Source organism: Sarcophilus harrisii, chromosome 1 (assembly GCF_902635505.1).
Source record: "Sarcophilus harrisii chromosome 1, mSarHar1.11, whole genome shotgun sequence".
NCBI classification, from domain to species: domain Eukaryota; kingdom Metazoa; phylum Chordata; class Mammalia; order Dasyuromorphia; family Dasyuridae; genus Sarcophilus; species Sarcophilus harrisii.
Window position 1 is genome coordinate 379,430,429 of NC_045426.1, and position 24,175 is coordinate 379,454,603.

Consider the following 24,175-nt stretch of genomic DNA (forward strand, 5'->3'; position numbering starts at 1 on the left):
ATTCAGCCAGTCATCCTTTGGGTACAGAACCAATTCAACTTCTATTGCCAGAAGTCATCACGTAGACAAGAGATATGGTTTTTATTGATTTAAAATTTTCATTAACAAATGTGGTACATGTACACACGCTTACACATACATATGCACACAGCCTTGGGAGCTATAATCCCAAAATGAGACAAAGTTATTGTGAATATTACGGCAATGAAAACAAACCTACTTCCCTTTACTAGAGTTAAAGTGATATTTCTATTATGGGGAAGCCTCTAGAGCAGGCACACAGTATAATCAAAGCTGCTGCTTAATGTGATTTTGCTACTTGTCATTAAATATAAAATAACATCTGTGTGATACATTTTAGAGAAATTCCATTTGATAAAACTTGGGAAAAAATGCAAAGTGATTAAAACCTTCCAGTGGACTTGAGGTCTAACAGGGGTTAGCACTAACTCTTTCAATTATTTACACGTCTATTAAATACAGCAGGACTTTAAACATAAAATATATTCATTTGAAAATCTAAGTAAAAATAAAATGTTCTAACTTGGCATATTTCTACTTTTCCTTTTCTAATAAGCAATTTAAAGCTTACTATAAATGTCAAATTTAGAGATTATATTATTCATCTCACATTAGAGCATAGCACCAAAGAAATTCTGATGTTTCCTCCAAATTGGGCAGATGTAATGGGTGCATCTGTGGAATGTTAAACCAAAGATTCCCTAATAGCTTACCTGGCAGCGTCATGTTGGAATGGTGACGTGGCTGTGGTTATAAACTCTTTTTGGTTGACTGGCATTATAGGAGATGTGGTTGCATCTTTTCTAGCTCCCGACCCTGCCCCTGTAAAAAAGAACAAAGGCAATCATTCCAGCACTTAATACAGGAATGCTGTGGAGAGCATATGTGGCATGGTATGTGATTGAAAAGATCCCTAGATTAGCAGAGGTAGGAACAGATAAAATTTCAAGTAGGAATTTCAACAAGTTATTTCAGTTAGTCAGATAGCACTGCAGATAGTCAAGTCTTGCCTTTCAGAAACTTATGTTTGTATAATAGCACACCTGATACTTGCAAAGAGTTTAGCACAGTGCTCGGTACAGAGTAGGTGATAGGGAGAAAGACCATCTCTGTCATCTTCAAGAAAACAAGATATATCCAGCCTCTTCCTGGATAACCTCAGTCCATCCTCCCAAGAAACCAAGTACCAAGAAAATTGATACTGAAAGAGGTGAAAATCCTTGCCCAGAGTAAGTAAATAATTAACTCAGTATTCAAACCCCTATCTTGAAATCAAATCCCACAGTTTTTCCTCTAGGCTCTGACAACAGGTTTCTTTTTTGCTACTAAATAAAGTTCTTCAGTTAGGGACTTCATATTCTTAATAATGCTTAATATTCTGGCTTAATGCTTCATATTCTGGCTCTGGCCTATGTGGGTCTATTGTACACGGTTCTTCCCCTGCCTCCAGCATCTCACCCCTTTTACCCCTATCCCCGCCAACTCCCACATACAGTTGAAATTCTAGGCCACACTTGCCTACATGCTGTTTCTCACATACAACATCCCATTTCCATGTTTTGGAAAGTAAACTTTCCATTTTGCCTCTGTTGCTCCGCCTGGTTTCTATTCTGTGGAACAAAATATCCCTCCTTGGATAAACTCATCCCTTCTAATCTCATCACCAGACTGCTTGATTGAGACCATCTCCCTCAATCTCCTTTCTCCATCTGACTGGACAGCTGAAGAGCAGAGTACCTCCCTCCTAGTGCCTTCTATTATAGAGGACAAAAACTTCTCTACCTGGTTATAATTCCATGGAATAAGCTATCTCCTGGTGTCCCTTTCCCCTACCCATGTCCCTTTCCCCTACCCACATGCCCCAGGTTTTTCAGTCTCATTTCCTTAGTTTGTAAGCATCTTAAGAGCTGTCTTTCAATTTTTTAAGAAATAAGGCCTTTTCCGATTCTCCAATTTGTTAGTCCTTTCCACCCATAAAAAGTTACTATGTATTTATTTTGTATATATTTTACATTTATTTAGTACTTATATTCTCTCAATAGAACATAAATTTCTATGGGCACCTAGATGGCACAGTGGATTGAACACCAGCTCGGCTCTGGAGTCAGGAGGATCCGAGTTCAAAACCTATCTTAGACACTTGGCACTAGTTGTGTGATCATAGGCAGTCACTAAACTGCCTAGAATACCAATTTCTTGAAGGCAGGAACTGCTTCATTTAAGTACCCAACATGATGTCTGGCCTATACTATCTGCTTGCAGAACGAATGAAAGCAGAATAAGAATCAGGATATCATGGTGTCATGAAAATCAAGGGAGTTCAAGTCATTCCAGACATACTATGTATGAAGGTAATAAGAGAACAATAAAATGTGATTGTGAATTACTATAATCTTGAAAGATAGTGACAAATAGAATTGGACTGGACCAGTCCAGTCTAGACCAAAGGACTGGACAAGAAAAAAAATCCTCAATTCCAAAAATAGGTGGTGATTGACAGTTGCAGATTAGTGAGCTTGATTTTGATTCCTTGAAATATTTTAGAACATATTATCAAAAGGACAGTTTATGAGTATTCAAAAAGGGGAAGCAGTAATCACAAAAAAGAGCCTAGATATCACGCTTCAAGAAATCATAAAAGACAACTGTGAAGATGTCTTAGAACTAGATAAGAGAAGGAAATAAATATTTATTTGGCATCTATTATGTGCCACACACTGTACTAAACAAGTTTTGCAAATATTTTCTTTGACGCAACAGAAACCCTATAAATACTACATTATCTCCATTTTATAGTTAAGAAAATTAAGGCAAATAGTGGTTATATTGTTTGCTTAGAGTCATTTACTAGTAAAGGTCTGAAGATTTGAATTCAATTCTTCCTGACTCAAGGTCCATGGCTCTATCTACTGCACCACTAACTGACTTTTCAGAGGACAATTACAAATAATAAAGTACTTTTATGATCATCTTCTGAAATGAATTCCCCCTTCTTGTCCCTTCTCCAGGAACATTACAGTCAAAGTATAAGAGTTTCCAGTAATAGGGAAAAAAACCATACACATACACACACTCACACACTCAAAAAGAAAGAATTGAAGTGATAAAGAACTATAATCATGATTCTCACATATGATTTAGATACCACCATTATAAAGAAGAAAAAAACTTGGAATATGAATGATATAGGTGAGGGATATAGGCTTACAACCTTAACTTATCTACTTAAAATGTGATCTTCTAGGGAAAAAAACATAATGAAAGGAGGACTTAATGAAATTTACAATTTCCAATCATTCCTGATAAAAAGACTGCAGCTCTATAGAAATTCTAAGGCACAAACATAGGAGTCAAGAGAAAAAGAAAAGACTAAATAGGAGAGAACTATATCATAAAGAACTTTAAAAAATGATAACCTGTTTACATCCTAATACAGAGAGGTCATATACATGAGTCTTCTCAGAATCTTTTCATCATTAGAGATCACAAGATTGGGGGGAGTAAAAGTGAAACTAAATTAGTCAAGGAGTCTAAATAGTGATTCTGTTATATTTTAATCGTATTTTAAAAATGGAAAGGGAAGGGAAGAGAAATGCATTGCCAGTGGGATGAAGGAAGGAAAAAGAAATATGGGGGAAAATATCTCACATAACTGAAGTATATAAGTAGAAGTGTATATAAAAAAGGAAGAAGAATGAGGGAGTAGAGACATCTGAATCTCACTTTCATTTGAACTAATTAAAGGAGGGGGAAATAGATACATAGAGTTGGATACAGAACAGGGAAACAGGAAGGAAAGGGGAGAAAGTTAAATCAGGAAGAGGGGAGATTAAGGATACGATTAGTCCTAAGGAGAAAAAAACCACTAAGGATGTAGAAAAATATTTAGAGCATCTTTTTCTTTTCCCCAGTGTTAAGGAATTGTAAACTGAGGAAGCGTTCTCAATTTGAAAGGGAATGGCTCAACAAGTTATGGAATATTAGTATGCTGTAAGAAATGATGAAAAAAATAGCAAACTGGGAAATGTCTGATCTGATGTACAGCAGGATGAGCAGAACCAGAAAAATGGTTTATATAGTAACAATTAAGTTGTAAAGATAAATTTGAAAGACTTAAGAAGAAAAAAAAAGAATAAACATTTATTAAGTATCCACTATGTGCTAAATACTGTGCTAAGAACTTTAAACTATTGTTTCATTTGATCCTCACAACACCTATAGGAGGTTGGTGCTACTATTGTCCCCATTTTGCATATGAGGAAACTGAGGGAGACAGAAGTTATGAGACTTGCTCAGGATTCTTCATTTAGTATCTGAAGTTGAATTTGAACTCAGATCTTCCTGACAGACTTAGTATTTCATTTACTGCTCCATCTAGTTGCCTAGAAACAGATGAACATAATAACCAACTAATATTTCAGAAGAATCATAATGAAATATGCTAACTTCTGAATAATAGTGATGGACAAAGACTGATATATGTGTGTGTATACAAATGTAAATATATATATATATATATGCAGGGAAAATAATATCTAGAAAGCATTATAGGATCATTTAGAGAGCAAGAAAAAAAATACCTCTGTTTACAGACATGAATAATCAAGTATAAATCAAGTAAAACATATTCCCATATTGGCCATGTCATATGTGTATGTTTATTTTACTTGATTTATATTTGATTATACATGTCTGTAAACAGAGGGTTTTTTTTCTTGCTTTCTAAATGGGGGAGATGGGATAGAAAGATGGCAGAATATTCCTCACTGAAAGAAAGAAACTGAATTTTAAAAGTTATTAAAGTCTATGGTTAAGAATTATCACTTGCATTGGGTGAAACTTAAACTGATCATCCTACAATGCTTTCTAGCTATTATTTTCCCTGCAACTTTTCCATATTACCACATTAGAGTAGATGATAAATAAAAAAAAAAAAACTTATTTGAATTGTAGGAAAGTAGGTAAGTCAATATCTGGAAGAAAAGAATATTTCAGTCCTTAAAAGAAAAAAATTACAAAGTGATAGACACTGGACTTTTGGGTTTTCATATATTATTTAAAGAAGTAGATAAAATTCAAGGCAATCCTTCATTTTTATTTGATTACTAACTTACCATGGAGCTTATATAATAGGCAGGCATGCTCTAAAAACATGAGAAAATGAAACAGGAATGTGTATTCATTGTTCTGCATTTGTAGCTGCACAATAACCTGACTGAGTGATTGGGATTAGAAGTAAGAGAAAATATTATAGACTACAATTTTCATGGACACTCTGCTTCTTGCTGTCTCCTACATGGCTTAAACTTTTACTGTCTCCTAGAGACTTTTTATTGCCCTCAGCATTTGTGAAAAATTTTTCACAAAGGAGATAGATATGGGTCAACCAGCCAACAGAGTTGGACTGTCTGAACTAGTGACGTCAGTTACTTTCCTAAGAATAGATAGTATTTGAGTCTTCAATCTGAATTTACTGGAGATGAAGGGTAGGAAGGATAAATGTGCCGTCTATCACAAAACCTGGCATATACTTACAATATGAATAATAAGGAAGAAGACTGACATGTTCTGCAACAAAAGGTGAATACTAAGAATAAAAAAGGAATATTAACATATCTATGAATGGCGCTTGGGAAGTAAGCTAGAGGAACTGGAAATGATGCTAATTGATGGAGACTATGACCCATTGGTCACAACAGAAACCTGGTAAGCTGATTCATATAAACAAAATATTCATGACAATAGAAGTTAATGACCCTCCCCAAAAAAATATGAGAAATGTTGCATCAAGAAAAAGATAAGAAAAAAACCTAATAATGGGTGTGAGGGAGCTTATAGACTCTGTATGGGAGTTCATGGATGAGGAGTATAGAAGTTCCAAATATAGGTAATTTTCACCCCAAAAAATCTCGAGTGACAGACAACCTTTTGATCCTAACTAGATCTACATCTAGAAATAGGAAATATGGAACAAAGGGAACTGTTACCACCAAGGAATATGACTGAGAAAAGTACTCAACCAAACAAGGCAAAGGACATTATACTTGTTAGTGTCATGATAGCTCTGTGATATAAGAGCTAAGAAGATATTTTAAATGTTATTAAATGATGTTAAAGAAAACTTTATGAGCTAGAATGCAAAGAATCTTCTAAGTGGAGAAGAAAATTTGCCTCTCTTTATAACCATGAGGGAGGAATTGATTGAAAACAATGAGGAGGCAGCCTTTGTTTTAGATCAACAGCTACTTGAAAAATTTTAGGGAATAAAGAAACCAAATAAGCCTGGTGCCATTATATATTAAAATCTATTATGATGGAAGATGTTGTTGTTACCCCTCTCTAAAAGATCTGTAAGAAAAAAAATTCTATAATTTTCCTTCATTATTGAGGACAAGCTTCTGCATATTTTCTCCATGAAACCATTAGTCATCAGCATTTATAATCATCAACTCACATTTGTAAGCATTTGAGAATTTAGAAGTACATAACATATAATATTTCATTTTAGCCTTATAATAACCTTGTGAGGTATATAAAAATGGTATTATAATCATATGACAAAGAAACTGAGGTTCAGGGATATAAAATGATTTACCCAGTTATATTATAATTCTGATTGGAAGGTAGTTGGCATATATTAACAAAGCTTTATTAAATATGAACAGAATATTAAGGAAAAAAACCAGTAACATAAGGAGAAAGAAGTATAATCTAATTACTTTATTAAAGTAATGCTTTTTAGGATTTTAAAAATATTCTGAGAAAACTCAAAAAATCCAAAATGGACAATACTGAGTTAGGCAAGTGACACAGATCAACAATGAGGCAGAGAATAACTGGAATTATGCTACTGGAGATTAAGTCTAATTTTTATGAACAAAGGGAAAGAGAGGCCCATTAATAAAATGGGAAGAGGAGATGACCATGCAATATAAAACTTTCCCAGCATCTGAGATGAAGGTTAGTCTTTATTGGAGGAAAAAAAAATAAAGCCAGTAATTACTGACAACTAAAAGCAAGGAAAAACTTAAGATAATTCACTTGTTAAAGAAAGTTCATAAAGGAGTACTTGCTAATGAAGGAATTTGTTTATTTTGGCAATAGAGGATAGGCGTCTGAAAACTTTAAAGAAATTTGGTACAAAAAGAAGCTTTCTTCAATACTAATCGATACCTACATTGATAGCTAAGCATATAAAAATAAGAGGAAGAAAACTTTTCTGACCATAATAGGACTTGACAATAGAAATGAGAAATTCTAGGTTTCTTGGCACTTACCCCTATGGAATTGAAGTGAAAAGTCACAAAGATAAAGGTCAAATTCAGAGAAATGGTTTGTAAAAGGCATTAAGGAAGAATCTGATTTTTATCTGAAGTCTGGCAAAATAATACTTAAAGAATGGTAAGAGAGGTCACATTTTAGGAAGGACATTGACAAATTGGAAAGTTCTGAGACAGGAAATCAGGATGGTGAAGGGATTGGAAAAGATGACATAACATTGGTTGAAGGAACTGAGGCTAAAGGGAGGACATGTTAGCTTCATATATCTGAAGAGTTGAAGGATTAGATTTACTCAGCAGATAGCTATAGGAGCAAGTGGTAGAATGGCAAAACAGTTCAGTGCAAGGGAAAAGCTTTTCAATTAATTAATTAGTCCAATGGAACAGCCTTAAAAGGCATGGCTTCCTTATTATTACAATTCTTTAGGTGGAAACTGAACAAGAGAACAAGAACACAATGAATGTAAACACCTACAACAAACAAAAAAACCCTAATGTAATTCACATGGAAGGCTATTAGTCTGTAAAGATTTCCAAGACAAGTAATGGAAATCCTCTTTCACTGGTCAATTTACTGCAGGTATGAAATGTTAAGCCCTTTAATGGATGCAAAAGGGAATTCAGAAAGCACTGGAAATATGGGACTCATGATAGCTATAATTGGGTAATTTATTAGAGAGAGAAAAGACAAAAAGAAGTGTGGCTATAGTTAACAAAAACAACAAACCCCATCACAATCTGTGCCTATATTAACACCCCTCTTCTTAACCTAATGTCTTACTCCTTCAACTAATGGCTAACAGTTGGTCAACTAGTTGTTAACTCTTAGAAGGGATTAGATATAACAAAGTGATAAATGATGCCACTGTTTCCATTTGGTTATGACTATTTGTTTCCTGATTGTTTCAGAACAAAAATGTAAACCACTTTGTTGATGGTATGAGAGAGTCTTGAACAAGAATCATCATCAATTAAATAAAAAAAAAATCATTAAGTTGAAGACGTAATTGTTAACTTAGATATAATATACTAAATTTCTGGTTATTAGATTGACCACAATTAGTTTCAACAAGTATGTATTTAATCACAAAGGACAGGATTATAAGAAAAAAAAAAAAGGATGCTACTATAGCTTTACAGATTTGATATTTATGTTAATTACCTAGGGAGAAGAGAAAGAAGGAGGCAGATTAGAGTAATTTAGTTGGGGGATTTAATTGGAATGAATAATAATTCACATTTATATAATATTTGATAGTTTAGAAGCACCTTACACAAAATATTCCATTTTAACCTTAAAATAATCTTGTGAAGTAGAAAAGAATGGTATTATCATCATATGAAAAATGAAAAAAAATGAAGCTCAGAGAGATGGAATGACTTACACAAAGACATTTGTAATTATAGAGAAGAGGTGTCAACCTACAGAACCAGATTAAAATGTATCTGAGAAATTTTTAATAAAATAAATAAAAATACAATACAACATAGATAATGTTGATTTTTGTTTTACTAAGTTAATATGCTGGCAAGGATCTGTTTTTATTTAAGTTTCACACCATTGGTGTAGGGTAATTGGTAGAAGTAGAACTTAAACTAGATCCTTTGATTCCAAATCCAATATTTTTTCTCCCACAATACTTTTTTTAGCGATATCTGCAAGAAAAGATGGATGTGGGATAGAAATGAAAGTGGAAAGAAAGTATTCCAAGTAATTGGTGAACAAATTAAATTATTCTTGACTTAGATACATGGAAAATAATATCTACAAAACAAATGAAGATCCTGTACACTGTTACTGTCCTGTAACAGTATTCTTACAGGGCAAGCAAGCAATTAGTCAAAACTTTTGGATGATGATACTGGTACTAAAAATAAGATGTTATTCATAAGCAAGGTTGGTTCTAACTTTTTATAATTAGCAATATGATTAATTAAATATACCATAAGATAAGGTCATAATATCAGTCAGGCTTCATAGACTTTCCTTCATTTTTATGAGTGGTCAAGGTGGCTTTTTTTTTCTTAGTGATTATAGAAAAGTAGAAAAGAAATTAAGATCAAATGATCAATTTCCTATACAGGCTGGCTAACTTTCCTTAGTTCTTTAGCCACAGATGATACACTCCTGATATGGACAGTCCTTATGTAAGATCTGTGCCATTAGAAAATACACCTCAATGCATATACCCACTGATGGTGGATCAACCATACCACCTTTCTCTAAGAAAGACAGCATTATAGTTAATATGCAGTGAACATCTGTATATAATAATAACGGCTATCTAGAAGTATGATAGTCTTAATAAAAAGGTAAAACTTGGGGAAGAGAAGCTGTCAGGATTACAGTAGAGAACCTGAACAGCAGTACTTTAATTTGGTTTCCAAGCCTAACAGCACAGGCTGTCAGGAGAGAGAATGGCTTTTGCAGCCAGTGACTCTTAACTAGACAGGTCGTTAGATTTTAGTGCATATTGACATAAGTGCTGGTAACTCCAATAAAAACAATTTACTGCCACAAAGATAGAAGAGTTGAGGATGACTTACTTCACTTAGAGGTCTGGTAGCTAGTGCTAAACAAGTTCAGCCAGAGGACACACTAAAGCCAATTAAAACTGAAAGAGGGAAAGTGAAGAAATCACAACTAAGAATAAGAGAAAAAACTGAGAAAGCTTTTGGCTTTCTCCCATCTTTTTTCTTTTCCTTCACAGAGTGTATCCTAGGCAATAGAGAGGATACACCACCTAGTCATGAACCCTACTATCAAGATGCATTCCACTCCCTCTTTAAAATGACAAAGTAGGACTTTATAGCTTTCAGAGTCCTTTCCAGCTCTAAATCTGTGATTTTGAGAATCTTGCAAAATGACTCGATCAAAGTCTGGTGCTTGGACAAAGACTAGTAGGCTTTACTGACTAGTGACATAAAAATGCCAGAACAAAGAAAGGGGAAAATCCACTTCATAATCAACTAACCACCATAAAAATAGCTGACATAAGATCTCCACTTGATAATTACTTGGTGAATTTTGATGACTGATTGATGGAGAGTCTTTAAGAAGAAAAAAATGCAGAAATGTGTCTTTAGTAAGGAAAGAAAATTACAAGGTTTCTTCCTATAGATCTTTCAAGGAAATATAACAATGACGACAATGACGATGACAATGATGACAACCGTGTTGATATAGTGCTTTAAGGTTTTCAAAGCACTTAACAAATGTTATCTCACTGTATAAATATGTATACATATATTGTATTTAAAATATACTTTAACATATTTAGCATGTATTAGACTACCTGCCATCTAAGGGAGGCGGTGGGGAAAAGGAGGGGAAAAGTTGGAACAGAAGGTTTTGCAAGGGTCAGTGTTGAAAAACTACCCATGCATATGTTTTGTAAATAAAAAATTAAAAAAATACTTTTTAAAAACTATAATTAAAAAACCTAAATGTTATCTCCTTTTACCCTCTTAGTAACTTTATGAGCGAGGTCTATGATCATCCATCTTTTACAGATGACAAAAGAGACATAAAGTGATTTGCCCAAAGTCATACATTTTATAATAAGTGTCTGAGGCAGGATATGAACTCAGATATTCCTGACTCTAGGTGTACTGCCACACACCTGGCTTCCTATTGAGACTGAGTAAATATTATTTATCCATAATAATTCAGATCCCTCTTTTTAAGCAGGAGAATTGCAGAATGAAGAATTTCATCACTAGGAGATTTCAGTTGCAAACTAGTCCAATTCATAATAAAACAGGAACTCCTTCTACAAAATCCTCAGAAAATGTTCATCTATTCTCATTTTTTTCTCTCTATGTTTGTCCTGTGTCTGTGTCTCTATCTCTCTTTTATCATACTAACATATTGCCACTACTGATATACTCATAGAGCAACCAACCAAATTCAGTGCTTTATCACTTTACACCTTGACTATTTTTCTTTTTGGTCTCTGCTACTTTCAGTTTTCTCCTCTCTGATCCATCATCCACACAGCTGCCTAAATTATCTTCCTTTATACATCATTAGTTGACCAATTCATCACTCTGTTAAAGACTATTCAGTGGCTCCTTCCTGCCACTAGCATAAATTCAAATTTCTTAATTTGGCATTTAAACTTCTCATAACTAGGTCTAGCCTATTGTCTGGACTTATTTCACTTCATCCCTCTTTATGTACATATTATTCCAGGCAAAATTATAATTTTATTTTTTTTCCAAACTCCAAATTCCAGCTCCCATCTCTCTATCCCTCCTGCCAGGAATTCATTCATCCTTTCTTCTTCAGATCCTTCATGCCTAGATTATATGGTCCCTCCGGGAAAGACCCTCTAAGCATCCTTGGGTATTAATTATCTTTTTCTCCTCAGATTACCTCATATTTACTTGTGTGTTTAAATACTATGCTACTGAGTAGAATGTAAATTACTTGAGGGCACAGTTTGTCATTCTTGTCTTTGGATCCCCACTGTCCAGCATAAAACCACCTAGGCAGATAGCAAGATATTAAGAATGTTTATTAAATTCAATTAGAAGACTATACATTCTAATTTGTGACAATTCAAAATGTCAGGTCATTTTTACTTGTGCTGAGTTATATAATATCACTCTCTGTAAATTTTAGCAGTTCTGCTTTCTGTGGCCAACTAAGATAAATCAACTATAGGTCAAGATTTTGAGTCCTAGGAAATATACTATCAAAAGGATGACTTGTTAGCATTTACAAAGGGAACTGGCAAACACCACGTGGTATGACACCACGCCTAGCTGAGAGTCTGTACTAGCTGTGTGTTTCCTGGAGCCTCTGCTACTGAGGAGGCTGAATCTGATGGAGCTCTGCGCTTAAGGAGGACCCAAATTGAAGAGGTGTTTGAACTGTTGGGGAAAGCATACCTAAGCAGGAACAAACTGGCTTTAGTGGAAAAAGAGAGGAGACCAAACCTTTCAATTTCCTGCCACTAGCATAATGGGCATTATACTTCACTTTCCATCTGGGCAAGACAGGGGAGATCAAGTGAAAAAAAAAAGTATAGGTCCATCATTAAGTGAATCCATCCATATATATATTTATTAATTGCTAGCTATGTGCCCCACACAATGTCAGGTGCCACGGATAGAAGTCCATAGACTGAAACAATCCCCACACTAATAGAATTTAAATTCTAATGGGTCTCACAACAGCTATAAATGTATATATAAATGTATTGTATTTATGTGGTATATATGCATATACATGCATGTATACACAGTATAAATATAAAGCAGATAAAATACATAAAAAGTACAAGGTAGTTTTGGAGGGAGTACCCTAGTAGTTGGAGGTATTAGGAAAAGGATCTATGCAAAAGCTCAATATTAAAAAGGAAGAGTGAGGTAAAGGAAAAGGGGACTGCAATCCAGGTCCATGAGATGGCCAATACAAAATCAGAGAGATGGGAGATGGGGCATTCTATGTGACAAAACAGAAGGATACTTGAGCCAGGTGGCCGAGCATGGATGAGGGAGCTAATATCTAGTGAGATCAGAAAGACAAGTTGGGATCAAGTTGTATGGGACTTTAAAAGGCTAAGCAGAAGAGGCTATATTTGATCCTAAAGGCAATAGGAAGTCATTGGAGTGTAGCGAGTAGAGTAAAATCTATGTCAAAGAAAATTACTTTGGCAGGAGTGTATAGGATAGACTATAGTGAAAAGACACTTGAAACAAAGAGACCAATTAGAAGGCTCTTGCAATAATCTAGAAGAGAGGTGATAAGGGCCTAAAATAAAGTGGTACCTGTATGAGTTGAACTAAGGGGTTATAAGTGATAGGTTTTGTGATGATAAAAATGGCAAGACAAATGAGGAATTAAGGATAATGCTTTGATTATAAATCTGGGACAATGGAGGGATTGTGGTACATTTAAGAGAAATGGAGAAGGTTGGAAGAGGGGAGAGTGTAGGAAAAAAAGATGAATTCAGTTTTGGACTTGCCAATTTTAACATATCTCTTTGAGACTGAAGAAATCTCTATCTCTCTATCTATATATTGAAGGACAGCAAGGAGTCACAGTGTTGGGCCTGGAGTCAGGAAAACTCATCTTCCTGGGTTCTAATCTGGACTCAAACACATAATAACTATGTGACCTTGGCTGAGTCAGCCTTTTTTCATTCAGTTTCTTTATTTGTAAAATGAGCTGGAGAAAGAAATAGCAAACCATTCCATTTTCTTTGCCAAGAAAATCCCAAATGGGATCAGGAAATATCAGAAAATACTTCATTGAAAATGAAAAAAAAAATGATTCAACACAACCAAAATATTTTTTATCTATATATATTTGATATTATATAGACATATTTATGTCTATATACTTATACTTATGCTTGTGGGTATATACACGTGTGTGCTTGTATATGTATAAACTCACACATATACATAGGTACAGGTAAAGAGAGAAATTATGTGTTTATGTGCAAAAACATTTATGTCTGTAATCATTCATTTTTATTTAAACCTATGGAAGCTAATCAATCTACCCTAAGAGAAGGCAGAGGTAAAGAAAAGAATGCCTTGGACAGAATCTTAAGGAACACCTAAACTTAGGAAGCATGTCGTAGATGATAAGTCAGAAGACAGAGAAACAGCGATCACAGATGGCAGGTGGATGAGAATTAAGTAATCCCATGAAAACCCAGAGAGGAAACAATATCTAGGAAAAGAGGGTATTCAATGATGTTGAATGCCACAGATAGTTGGAAAATATTTAAAAATGAGAAAAGACCATCATCTGGCAATTAAGAAATTACTAATAACTTTAAAGAGAGAAGTTTACTTTCAGTGATTAGGTCAGAAGTCAGAGTGCAAAGAGATAAAGAATAAGTGAAAGAGAAAAAAGGAAGGAAGTGAGTGTTGAGCTTTTTCAAGGAATCTCGCTGAGAGGAGAAATATGGTTTAGTGAGGATGGAGGAAAGATAGAATTTGAAGGCACTGGAGAAAGAAGCAGTTGATAAAAGATGTTGAAAATCCAGAGGCAAGATGGTTGATGAATATGGTGTGCTGGAAAAAGTGGAAAAGGAATAGGATCAAGTGTTCATATAGATTGAGGTGATGCCTTTGGCAAGGAGAAAGATCACCTCGATCAGAAAAGAGGAAAGGGAAAAGGAATAGAGAGTGGGAAATGATGTCAAGGGGTACTAAAATGAAGAAATGGGAGAAAGAAGGAGCTCACACTGAAGAGTTTCAATTTTCTCATTAAAGCAAAAGGTAAAGTTCCTAGCTGAAAGGGAGTACAGGATAAAGTGTGGAGGAGACTTGAGTATAGGAAAGAAAAGTTTATAATAGTTTTTTGGGAAGTCAAGTAGGGAATTAATTAGGAAAAAATAAAAAGGACTGCTTTGTTGCAATGAGAACTCAATTAAAGTAAGAAAATATGGATTTGTAATGCACCCAATTAATAGAATTGTAAGATTTCTCCTAGTTTTATTCAGTAATTTGTGAGTAGGGGCATAGGAAGCAGATGGTAAAAGTAATCCAAGGCTGAAGTTTGGCAAGAGGACAAAAGTAATTGGATAAATGGATAAAAGGATTCAAAAGCAGAAGACAGTGTAAAACAGAAATTGGGAGCTATTGGATTGAGTTTAGAAAGAGAGGAAAATGATGTCAGAGTCAGAAAAGGTATTGAGGAATGAAATGATTGAAAGTCTCAATGGCAAAGAACAGATATAGAAAGAATAAAACATAGGGATGGTATGCCAGGAGGTTATGGTCAGTTAGGGCAATGTCAAAGTTTCTAATTAGGGAAATGGAACATTAATGAATAATTGATCATGGCAAACTATGTAACAAGGCTGCTGAGATCAGGAAAATTTCATAGCTACTGAATACCCCAATATAACAAGGAATTTTACAAAGTCTCTCACAACACAACCTTGAAAAAAGAGGGGAAGAGATGTGAATAGATGATAATTCAGTTGGATGGATTCAGAACTGGTTGAATGACTGTTTCAGTCTTTAATGGATGAATGTTAATGTGGAGTGGTCCAGAAAATCGCTCTCTTTTCCTGTTTAACAGTTTCATTAATAATTTTGATGAAGGCATAGTTAAGATACTTCACAAATTTGTAGACACCAAAAAACTGGAAGGGGATAAATGGAAGGGTAAATGAAAGAATGTGGAGCTAGAATATTGGACTGAGGTATAAATAATTAACAGCTTGGGTAAAAAATATTTGGGAATTTTAGTGTACCAAAAACTCAAAAGGAGTCAAGGTAACATGGCAGTCAAAAAAGCTAGTAAGACTTTAAGCTACCTTGATAGTATAGTGGCCTGAACAAAGGAGGTGACATTTATTTGGTACTCTCTTATTCAATGTTTGTAATCTAATTGATTCTGGGAGGTATATTTTGGTAAGAGCAACAAACTGGAGCATTTCAAGGAGGAGGGTAACCAGAATGGTGAGGAAACCTGAAGCCCTGTCATAAAGTTTTCATTTTAAGGAACTCAGAATTTTGAGTTCTAAGAAGAAAAGACTTCAGTTATCAGGAATGTCATACATAATAAGGGTTAGCTTTATTTACCTCAGTCCCAGAGGGCAAAGCTAGGAATACACTGGATAGAAGCTGCTGAGAAGCAAATTTTATCATGATAAAAGAAAAAATGTCTTAGCAATTAGAGCTATCCAAAAGGGAAATGAGTTTCAGGATCTAGTGAATTTTTCATCATTGGAGTGGGGCTGGCAGTATGAGAGTGAAATATCACTTAATTGGAGAACTTAGTATGGAGTAGTTTAGATGTCTGCTAAGGTCTCTCCAGAACTGAGATTTTGTTCTTTTGTGAAGTCTAATTCCTCTTGTACATGGCAGCTCTTCAAATAAGTGAAAACAATTATCATGTCTCATCTAAGTATCTTTATTGAGTCTTTAGAGCTCAGCAACACATGGTTCTTAGTGCCCCTCACCAACCTAGTTTTCCTTCCATGGAATGAGCTACAGCGTTGGGATGGTCTTCTCAGAATGTGGCACCTAAAACTAAACATATCACTATTGTTATGGGGCAGGAATTCATATTTATCCCCTTTAAAAAAAGTGTCAACATATTAAATTTGGCCTGTTGTTTTTACTTCTTTTTTCATTTGAATTATATCAAATATACTTTCTCAACTTACTGTGATCTGAAAAGGTGATAAACATACTATTTACGCCTTTATTCATGTGACTGACAACAATTTTGAACCCAAAGTTATATCCCTGTGACACTACTCCATTAGTGACTGTTTCCAAGGTTGCCATTGAGCAAGCAGTAGCTCAATTTCCTGGGTCTGATCACTCAACCAGTTCCTGCATCCACCTACCTGTACTATTATTCAGCTCATATCTCTCCATCTTGTCCATAAATATAGCATGGGAATCTGTAAAATGCCTTGCTTAAATCCAGGTATACTACTTCTCTGGCATTCCTCTGATTTACCAATCATTTAACACTGCCAAAAAAGGAAATGGTTAGTTCGGTAAGATTAATCTTGACAAATCCAAGCTCAGTGTTAGTAATTCTCAATTCTTTTCTCAATATCAACAAGCCAACTCCATAAAAAATTTGTTTTGCTACCTTTGCAGGGTATCAAAGTAAAGCTCACTGACCTATATTTACAAGAATTAACCTTAGTCGGCTCTTTGAAACATAAGCTACAACCAGCCCTGTGTTCCTATCACTTTTTTTTTTTTTTTTTTTTTTTGGTATCACTGGGACCTGGCACTGTGCCTGACACACAGTGACTTACCACAGTGTTAGATGCTTAATGGGTGATTAAATGACCACTAATAGCAATTGGATAACTAGACTTGCACCCACTGAGGGATAGCTTAGTTGTTCAGTCATTTCAATAATGTCTAACTTTTTGTGATCATATTTGGGATTTTCTTGGCAAAGATAGCATAGTGGTTCTTTCTCCAGTTAATTTTTACAGATGAGGAAACTGAGGCAAACAGAATGATGTGATTTGCCTAGGGTCACCCAGCTAGTATCTAAGGCTAGATTTGAACTCAGGAAGATGTTTCTTCCTGATTCTAGGCTCCATAATCTATCCATTATACCACCTAACTACCTGGATTACTTGGTACTCTTATTATTTCCTCATCTATCCTGGATTCCAGTCCTTTGCTAACCATTTTTTGTATAATCCTTCCATATCTGATGATTATATTCCTTGATAGAGCAAACAGTAGCAAATTAGGAGCTGAATCCCCACTCCGGACCATGAAATCACAGAACCTTAGAGTTGGAGGGGATCTTTGAAGCTATCTAGATGTACCTCTTAAGTTGGAAAGCATATACAATATTCCACATCTGCTATATTCTACCTCCACAAAGAAGAGATGGAGGTGCAGCATTTCTCTTCTCTTAAGAATTAAATTTGAAGACATAAACAGAAATGAGTCTGACAAATAATAAAATCCGCATGGAAATTTATCAACTAACTTAGATTTATAAATACAAATATAAAAGAATTAAAAGGACAGTCCTGCAAGACTAGTGCCAACTATATCAGAGCTCAGACCAATTTCTGCCTAGCTGCTATAGACTTATACGGATATGTACTCTCCCATACTCTGGTGTTGGGGTTACTGAAACTTCCCATCCCTTAATTTTCCAAGTGCTCTTTTCCTAAACAGAGACAATGCCAGTGAGACATAACATTGGTTAAGGTTCTTTTCTCACTGTTACGCATAATGTTGATATTCTTTTGGGGTAAGATACAGGAAACAGAATCAGGACTCAAAGTAATAGCAGAAAAAACCAGCCTCCATCCATCAGTCTTAGTGTCTACCTTTCCATGATTCCAAAAACCCTAGTTTTCACTGGGTTTCACACTAGTCACATCCTCCCTTCTCATACTTCCTTATACATCTGCACTGACTCACTTGTTAAACCTCAATTCCTTAGCACACCATGGTCTATATTACAAATATGCCACAGGCCTGATAATGCCATGTAAGATTTATTAACTGAATAACAGCCTTAGAAGCAGGATCAGAAGTGGAATAAGCATCAAATCAATATTTATTAACTGCCTATTTTAAATCAGGCACTGTTAAGTGTAATGGGCTGAGGTTTGAGTTGATGCACTGAGGTCCCAAGTACGTGAGGCTAAATAGTAATTGGACTATACTCTATTAATATACATAATTGGATAAAGAATGGCCCCCGCCCACTCTCCGAGCAAGTCCCGATGTGTTGTATAGGAAATGACGATTTTAGTGGGTGGAGGCAGAGAGAGAGAGAGGGGAAGAGAAGCGGGGAGAGACTGGCCTGGGTTCCATACTCCTAGCTGCTGGTCATGTGGCTGCTGGTCTAGCTAGCTTCTTGACTCAGCTACACACATTGCTATTGCCCATTCTCTTCCACCTCCAATCTTTCTTCACTGAGAATAAAGACTGACGATTTTCCTCTAACCTGAATTCCTGACTCCGGCTGATTTTAAAATACCCGTTCTTCACAGTTAAGCACTGGATTAGAGATACAAATGATAGATTTTGTAATAATTGTCCTAAAATAAATGGAGAATTTGTGGATGTGCACAAATGACATATATATATATATATATATATATATATATATATATACATACACACACACATACATATATATATATTTATCTTTATCCTTCTCCTCTAATATTGCTAATGCATAAATGTTTGATATAACTTCATGTATATAATGAGTATTATATTCTTGCATTCTCAATGGGGTGGAGGTAGAGAGTGAGAATATGGAACTGAAAATAGACGCATTTAAAACAAAAAATTTCCAGAAACTCAAAAGCTTTCATTTGATTGTACCATACTCTCAAGTCTTATTCTTACATCACTTATTTCTTTCACAGCTAGTCCTTACAAGGCTCTCTACTTAGTCCATTTGCCTCCACTTCTCATTCATGTATTATAATGTAGTTTTTTACCTTATCAGTCAATTGAAACTGTTCTCTCCAAATTTAGCAACAATTCCTTAATTGCCAAATTATGGCCATTTCTCAGTCCTTATCATTTTCTTTATCTCTCTATAGCATTTGACACTGTTAATTATCTTCGCCTCCTGGGTGAGTCACAATCTCTTGGTGCCACAGGATATGCTAACATTATAAGTTATGAAGGGAGGTACCAATCTTCATTGGTAGAAGGAGTTTCCTATATCAAAGAAATCATAATTCCTGTCTTATTTTGTCTTTATTTTATATTCCTTTTATTTTCCATACTTTGAAAAATAGAGCATACTAACCCAAGACTTGTCAATCAGTCATTTTAATCATGTCTAACTCCTTGTGATCCCATATTTGGGGTTTTCTTGGTAAAGATACTGGAGTAGTTTACCATTTCTTTTTCCAACTCATTTTATAAATGAGGAAACTGCAGCAAATACAATTAAGTGACTTGTCCAAGATCACATAGCAGGTGTCTGAGGTCTGATTTGAACTCAGAAAGATCTACTTAGATATGAAAGAAGTGAACTTATTGAGACAAATTCTTCCTGTTAAAAATATAAGGTTATGGTAAAAATATAAGGTATGGTAAATATCTGTTTAGGATTTATCTGAAACTTCAGCTAATGGAATTTGTTATTTAGAAGTAAAATTCTTTGGGCTTATAATTAATGCTATTCGGGAGTTTTAAAGCTCCATCCTCTGACAGATAGTGGGACAATTAATTGGAGTTGGAAGCACTCTAACATTTATTGTGCAAGTCTGGAAGTATTCTGAAAGAATAGTATTACATGATTCTGAGAAAGACACTGCCTCTTCAATGAATGGTTTAAGACTAGACTAATACTTAGGTGTCCTTCATGCTTGAAGAGAATCAAAATGACGTTGCTATGCCAAGATATAGCATGACCTATTTTAATTGATCAGATCAATATAAGCTCAGAAGTCTCTACAACAGGTTGAATACAAATAGTCCAATATGACCATTTGGAGTGAAAATGTGTCTACATTTGCACATTTCATTCTTCTTTGGAGTTATTGCAATTTGACTTTGCTCATAGAGCACAAAGCCTTCTTTGATCTGAGTCCCATGCCAGTATCTCCCATGTCTCACAATCAGTTTGAAAGTTCTTCAGAAAGACCTTGAGAGTGTACTTGTATTCCTTCATCTGACCTCCATGTAAACACTTGCCTCAAGTGAGTTCTTTGTATAATAGTCTTTAAGACAAATGCATGTTTGCCCATTAGACCAAAATGGCCAGCCCATCAGAATTGTACTCCTTGCAATAGATTGTGAATGCCTGATACTTCAGAGCTCAAAAAAGGACTTCAGGGTCTAAGTGCCTTATCTTGTCAGATGGTATTCAAAATCTTAAGACAGTTCAAATGAAAGCAATTAGTTTCTTGGAATGATCTGGTATGCCCTCCAGGTTTCACAGGCATCCAACAATTGAGGTCAGCTTTACAGATCTTCAGTTTGGTAAGTAGCTAATGCCTCTTCTCTCCCACATTTCCTTCACAGATTCCCAAAGAATGAGGTAGGTCTGGAATGCATGCCATCATCCTCATCTTCTCTCTCTCTCTCCCTCTCCCACTTATTTACACACACACACACACACACACACACACACACACACACTTGTGTGTGACTCTAACTAACTAACTAACAAGTGTGTGTGTGCTAACAAGTGTGTGTGTGTGTGTGTGTGTGTGTGTGTGTGTATCCATCCCTGGGGAATTAACAAGATAAGTGAACTTAGACAAAGCATTCAAAATTTCTCCATGTGATATTTCCATGTATGCATGGTATGGTGCTGACTGTGAAGAAACTGTTTTCTTGGTGCCAATTGTGAGGTCAAAATTAGTATAAACAGCAGAGATAACAATAGTTTGTTTCATATCTCAATCTCAGAGGCTGCATTGGATAAACAATCATCTGCAAACAAGAAGCTGCACATCAACTCACCTTCTACTTTAGTTTTTGCTTGTAGCTTTTCCAGGTTAAATAATTTACTGTCAGTGTGGTAGCTGACTTTGATGTGGTTTTTGTCCTTGCTAAAGGCATCTGACAATATTGTTGAAAAGATCAAGTTTGTTCTTTTTTGGCACACTGATGATGAAGGTCTCCAGGAAAATTTTTCTTTGACCTCATCAAGGTTCATCATCATGGGAATATAGATACTGATAATGGTGGGGTGGTGCTTTCTTGCAAATGTGCATTCCATGTACCAATGGTGAGTGAAATAATTTTCTTTTTTAAAAATTTATTTATTTAATATTTTCCCTACTTACATTTAAAAGAATTTTAATTTGTTTTTAAAACTTTTGAGTTCCAAATTCTCTCCTTTATCCCTCCCCCAACTCCCATTAAGAAACCACATGTAAAATTATGCAAAACATTTCTATAAAAGTCATGTTGTAGGAAAAAAAAGCAACTGTAGAACTCCCACCCTAATTTTAAAAAAGCTCTCAAGAAAAATAAAGTTAAAAGAGAGAGCGCGCGCACGAGAGAGAGAGAGAGAGAGAGAGAGAGAGAGAGAGAGAGCACATATGCTTTAATCTGTATTCAGTCACAATAAGTTTCTTCTCTGAGTATGGATAGAGTTTTTCATCACAAGTCCTTCAGAGTAGTTGTGTGGATCATTGTACTGCTGAGAATAGCAAAGTCACAGCTGGTCATCTCAGAACATTGCTATTACTTTGTATATAGTACATTTCACTTTGCTTGAGTTCATGGGGGACTTTTGAAGGCTTTTTTTGGGGGGGAGGGGCATCCTGCTTATCATTTCCCATAGAAGAAGAATATTCCATAACAATCATATACTGCAAATTATGCAGCCCCAGTAGATGGGTTTCCTCTCAATTTTGGGGGTTTTTTGGCCCTGAAAAGAGAGCAGCTACAAATATTTTTGTACATATAGGTGGTTCTTCTTTTTCTTTTTTTTTTTTTAATCTCTTTTGGTATTTGTGCCTGATAGTAGCATTGTTAGATCAAAGGATATACATGAATTTATAGCTCTTTGGACATAGATCATATCTTTGATCATTTATCAATTAGGATATTTTTTAAAAAATAAATTTGTCTTTTTTCCTCTATGTTTGAGAAATAAGACTTTATCAGAGAAATTTGCTTCAACATTCTTTATACAATTACTATTGTTAATTGTATCCCCCCCCTCAAATAGAACAATTGTGTCTCCTTTCATCCTGTCTATTGGCAAAAGTGTTGAAGACAATATGCCCTCTTTTTTATCACCCTATCCCCCCCTTCCCATATCTCATTACCGTCTTATTTCCCTGCAGGGTAAGATAGATTTCCATACCCATATTGAGTGTGTTCTTCTTTGAGTCATTCTGGTGAAATTGAAGATTCACTCAGTCACTCTCTCCTCCCCCACTTTCCCTCCACTGTAAAAGCTTTTCCTTGCTTCTTTTTTATGGCAAATAATTTATACCATTCCCTTTCTCCTAGTATATTCCCCTCTTACCTATTAATTTCATCATTTTTAAAAAAGATATTATCTCTTCATATTCAACTCATACTTGTGCCCTCTGTCTTATATGCTCTTTAAACTGTCATAATAATAAAGTTCTAATGAGTTACAAGTATTATTCTTCCATCTAGGAATGTAAAAAGATAAATCTTATAAAATCCCCTATATCACTTTCCTGATTACTTCCTTATGCTTCTGAGTCTTAAATTTGAAAATGAAATCTCCCATTCAGTTTGAGTCTTTTCATCATAAAAACTTGAAAATCCTCTATCTCATTGAATATCCATCTTTTCCCCTGAAGGATTATACTCAGTTTTGCTCCATATTGAGCAATATTTTTTGCTCCACAGCTCTCTGGAATGTCATATTCTAAGTCCCTTGGTCCTTTAATCTAGAAGTTGTTAAGTTTTGTGTTTTATTTATTATAGCTCCACTATACTTGGATTGTTTCTTTCTGGATACTTGCAATATTTTCTCCTTATCACATTCCTGAGAGTTTTCTCATTTTGGGATCTCTTTCAGGACATGATCAATTGATTATTTCAATTTCTATTTTACTCTCTGGTTCTAGAATATCAGGACAGTTTTCCTTGATAATTTCTTGAAAGATGATGTCCAGGGCTCTTTTTTTTTTTATTATCATGACTTTCAGGTAGACGAATAATTTTAAAATTATCTCTCTTGGATCCATTTTCCAGGTCAGCTGTTTTTCCAATGAGATATTTCACATTTTTTCTATTTTTTTTTGTTTTGATTTATTGTATCTTGATTTCTCACAAAGTCATTAGCTTCCATTAACTCAATTCTAATTTTTAAGGAATTATTTTCCTTGGTGATCTTCTGGACTTCTTCTCCCAATTGGCCAATTTTGCTTTTAAGGTATTCTTCTCTGTGGGGAGAGTCATCCCTAATAGCCTCTGCGTTATTGCTATGTGCTTGTGTAATACCTCCCATGCTGATGGGTTTGTGCATAATAAGACCCTTCAGCCCAGAAACCCGCTAGCAACCCCCACTTCCCTTTGGTGCTTTTCATCTCTCTTCCTGAGATGTCAGGGAGGGTGTGATTATCTCCTTTTTAGTGCATTCACCACCTTTCCTGAGAAGTCGGGGAGGCTGTGATCACCTCCTTTTCGGTGCTTTCACCTCCTTTCCTGATAAGTTAGGGAGGGAGGCTGTGATCACCTCCCTTTGGGGGCTCTGACCTCCCTGAGGAGTGAGGGATGGCATGACCACCTGTGTTCTAAAATAAAAGAAAGAGGGAGATGTAATGGGCTGAAGTTTGAGTTGATACACTTAGGAACAGGAAGTTCCTGTTCCTGTCTCTGCCTCCACCCACCAAAATCGTCATTTCCCGTACAACACATCAGGACTTGCACGGAGAGTGGGCGGGGGCCATTCTTTATCCAATCATGTATATTAATAGAGT

General features: G+C 35.3%; 1 protein-coding gene across 3 annotated transcripts in view; it reads right to left on the reverse strand.

The window, feature by feature from the left end:
* The window catches only part of KIAA1328 (KIAA1328 ortholog), a 562,551-nt gene that overhangs the window by 56,361 nt on the left and 482,015 nt on the right, over nucleotides 1-24,175 (reverse strand). For 2 of the 3 annotated variants that reach the window (XM_031946042.1, XM_031946041.1), the window contains one exon: nucleotides 735-843. In XM_031946042.1, coding sequence (XP_031801902.1) covers nucleotides 735-843 — 109 coding nt within the window. Of the gene's footprint in view, nucleotides 1-734; nucleotides 844-16,633; nucleotides 16,763-24,175 lie in introns of those variants that run through there. The other variant, XR_004230870.1, reaches the window with a different exon arrangement.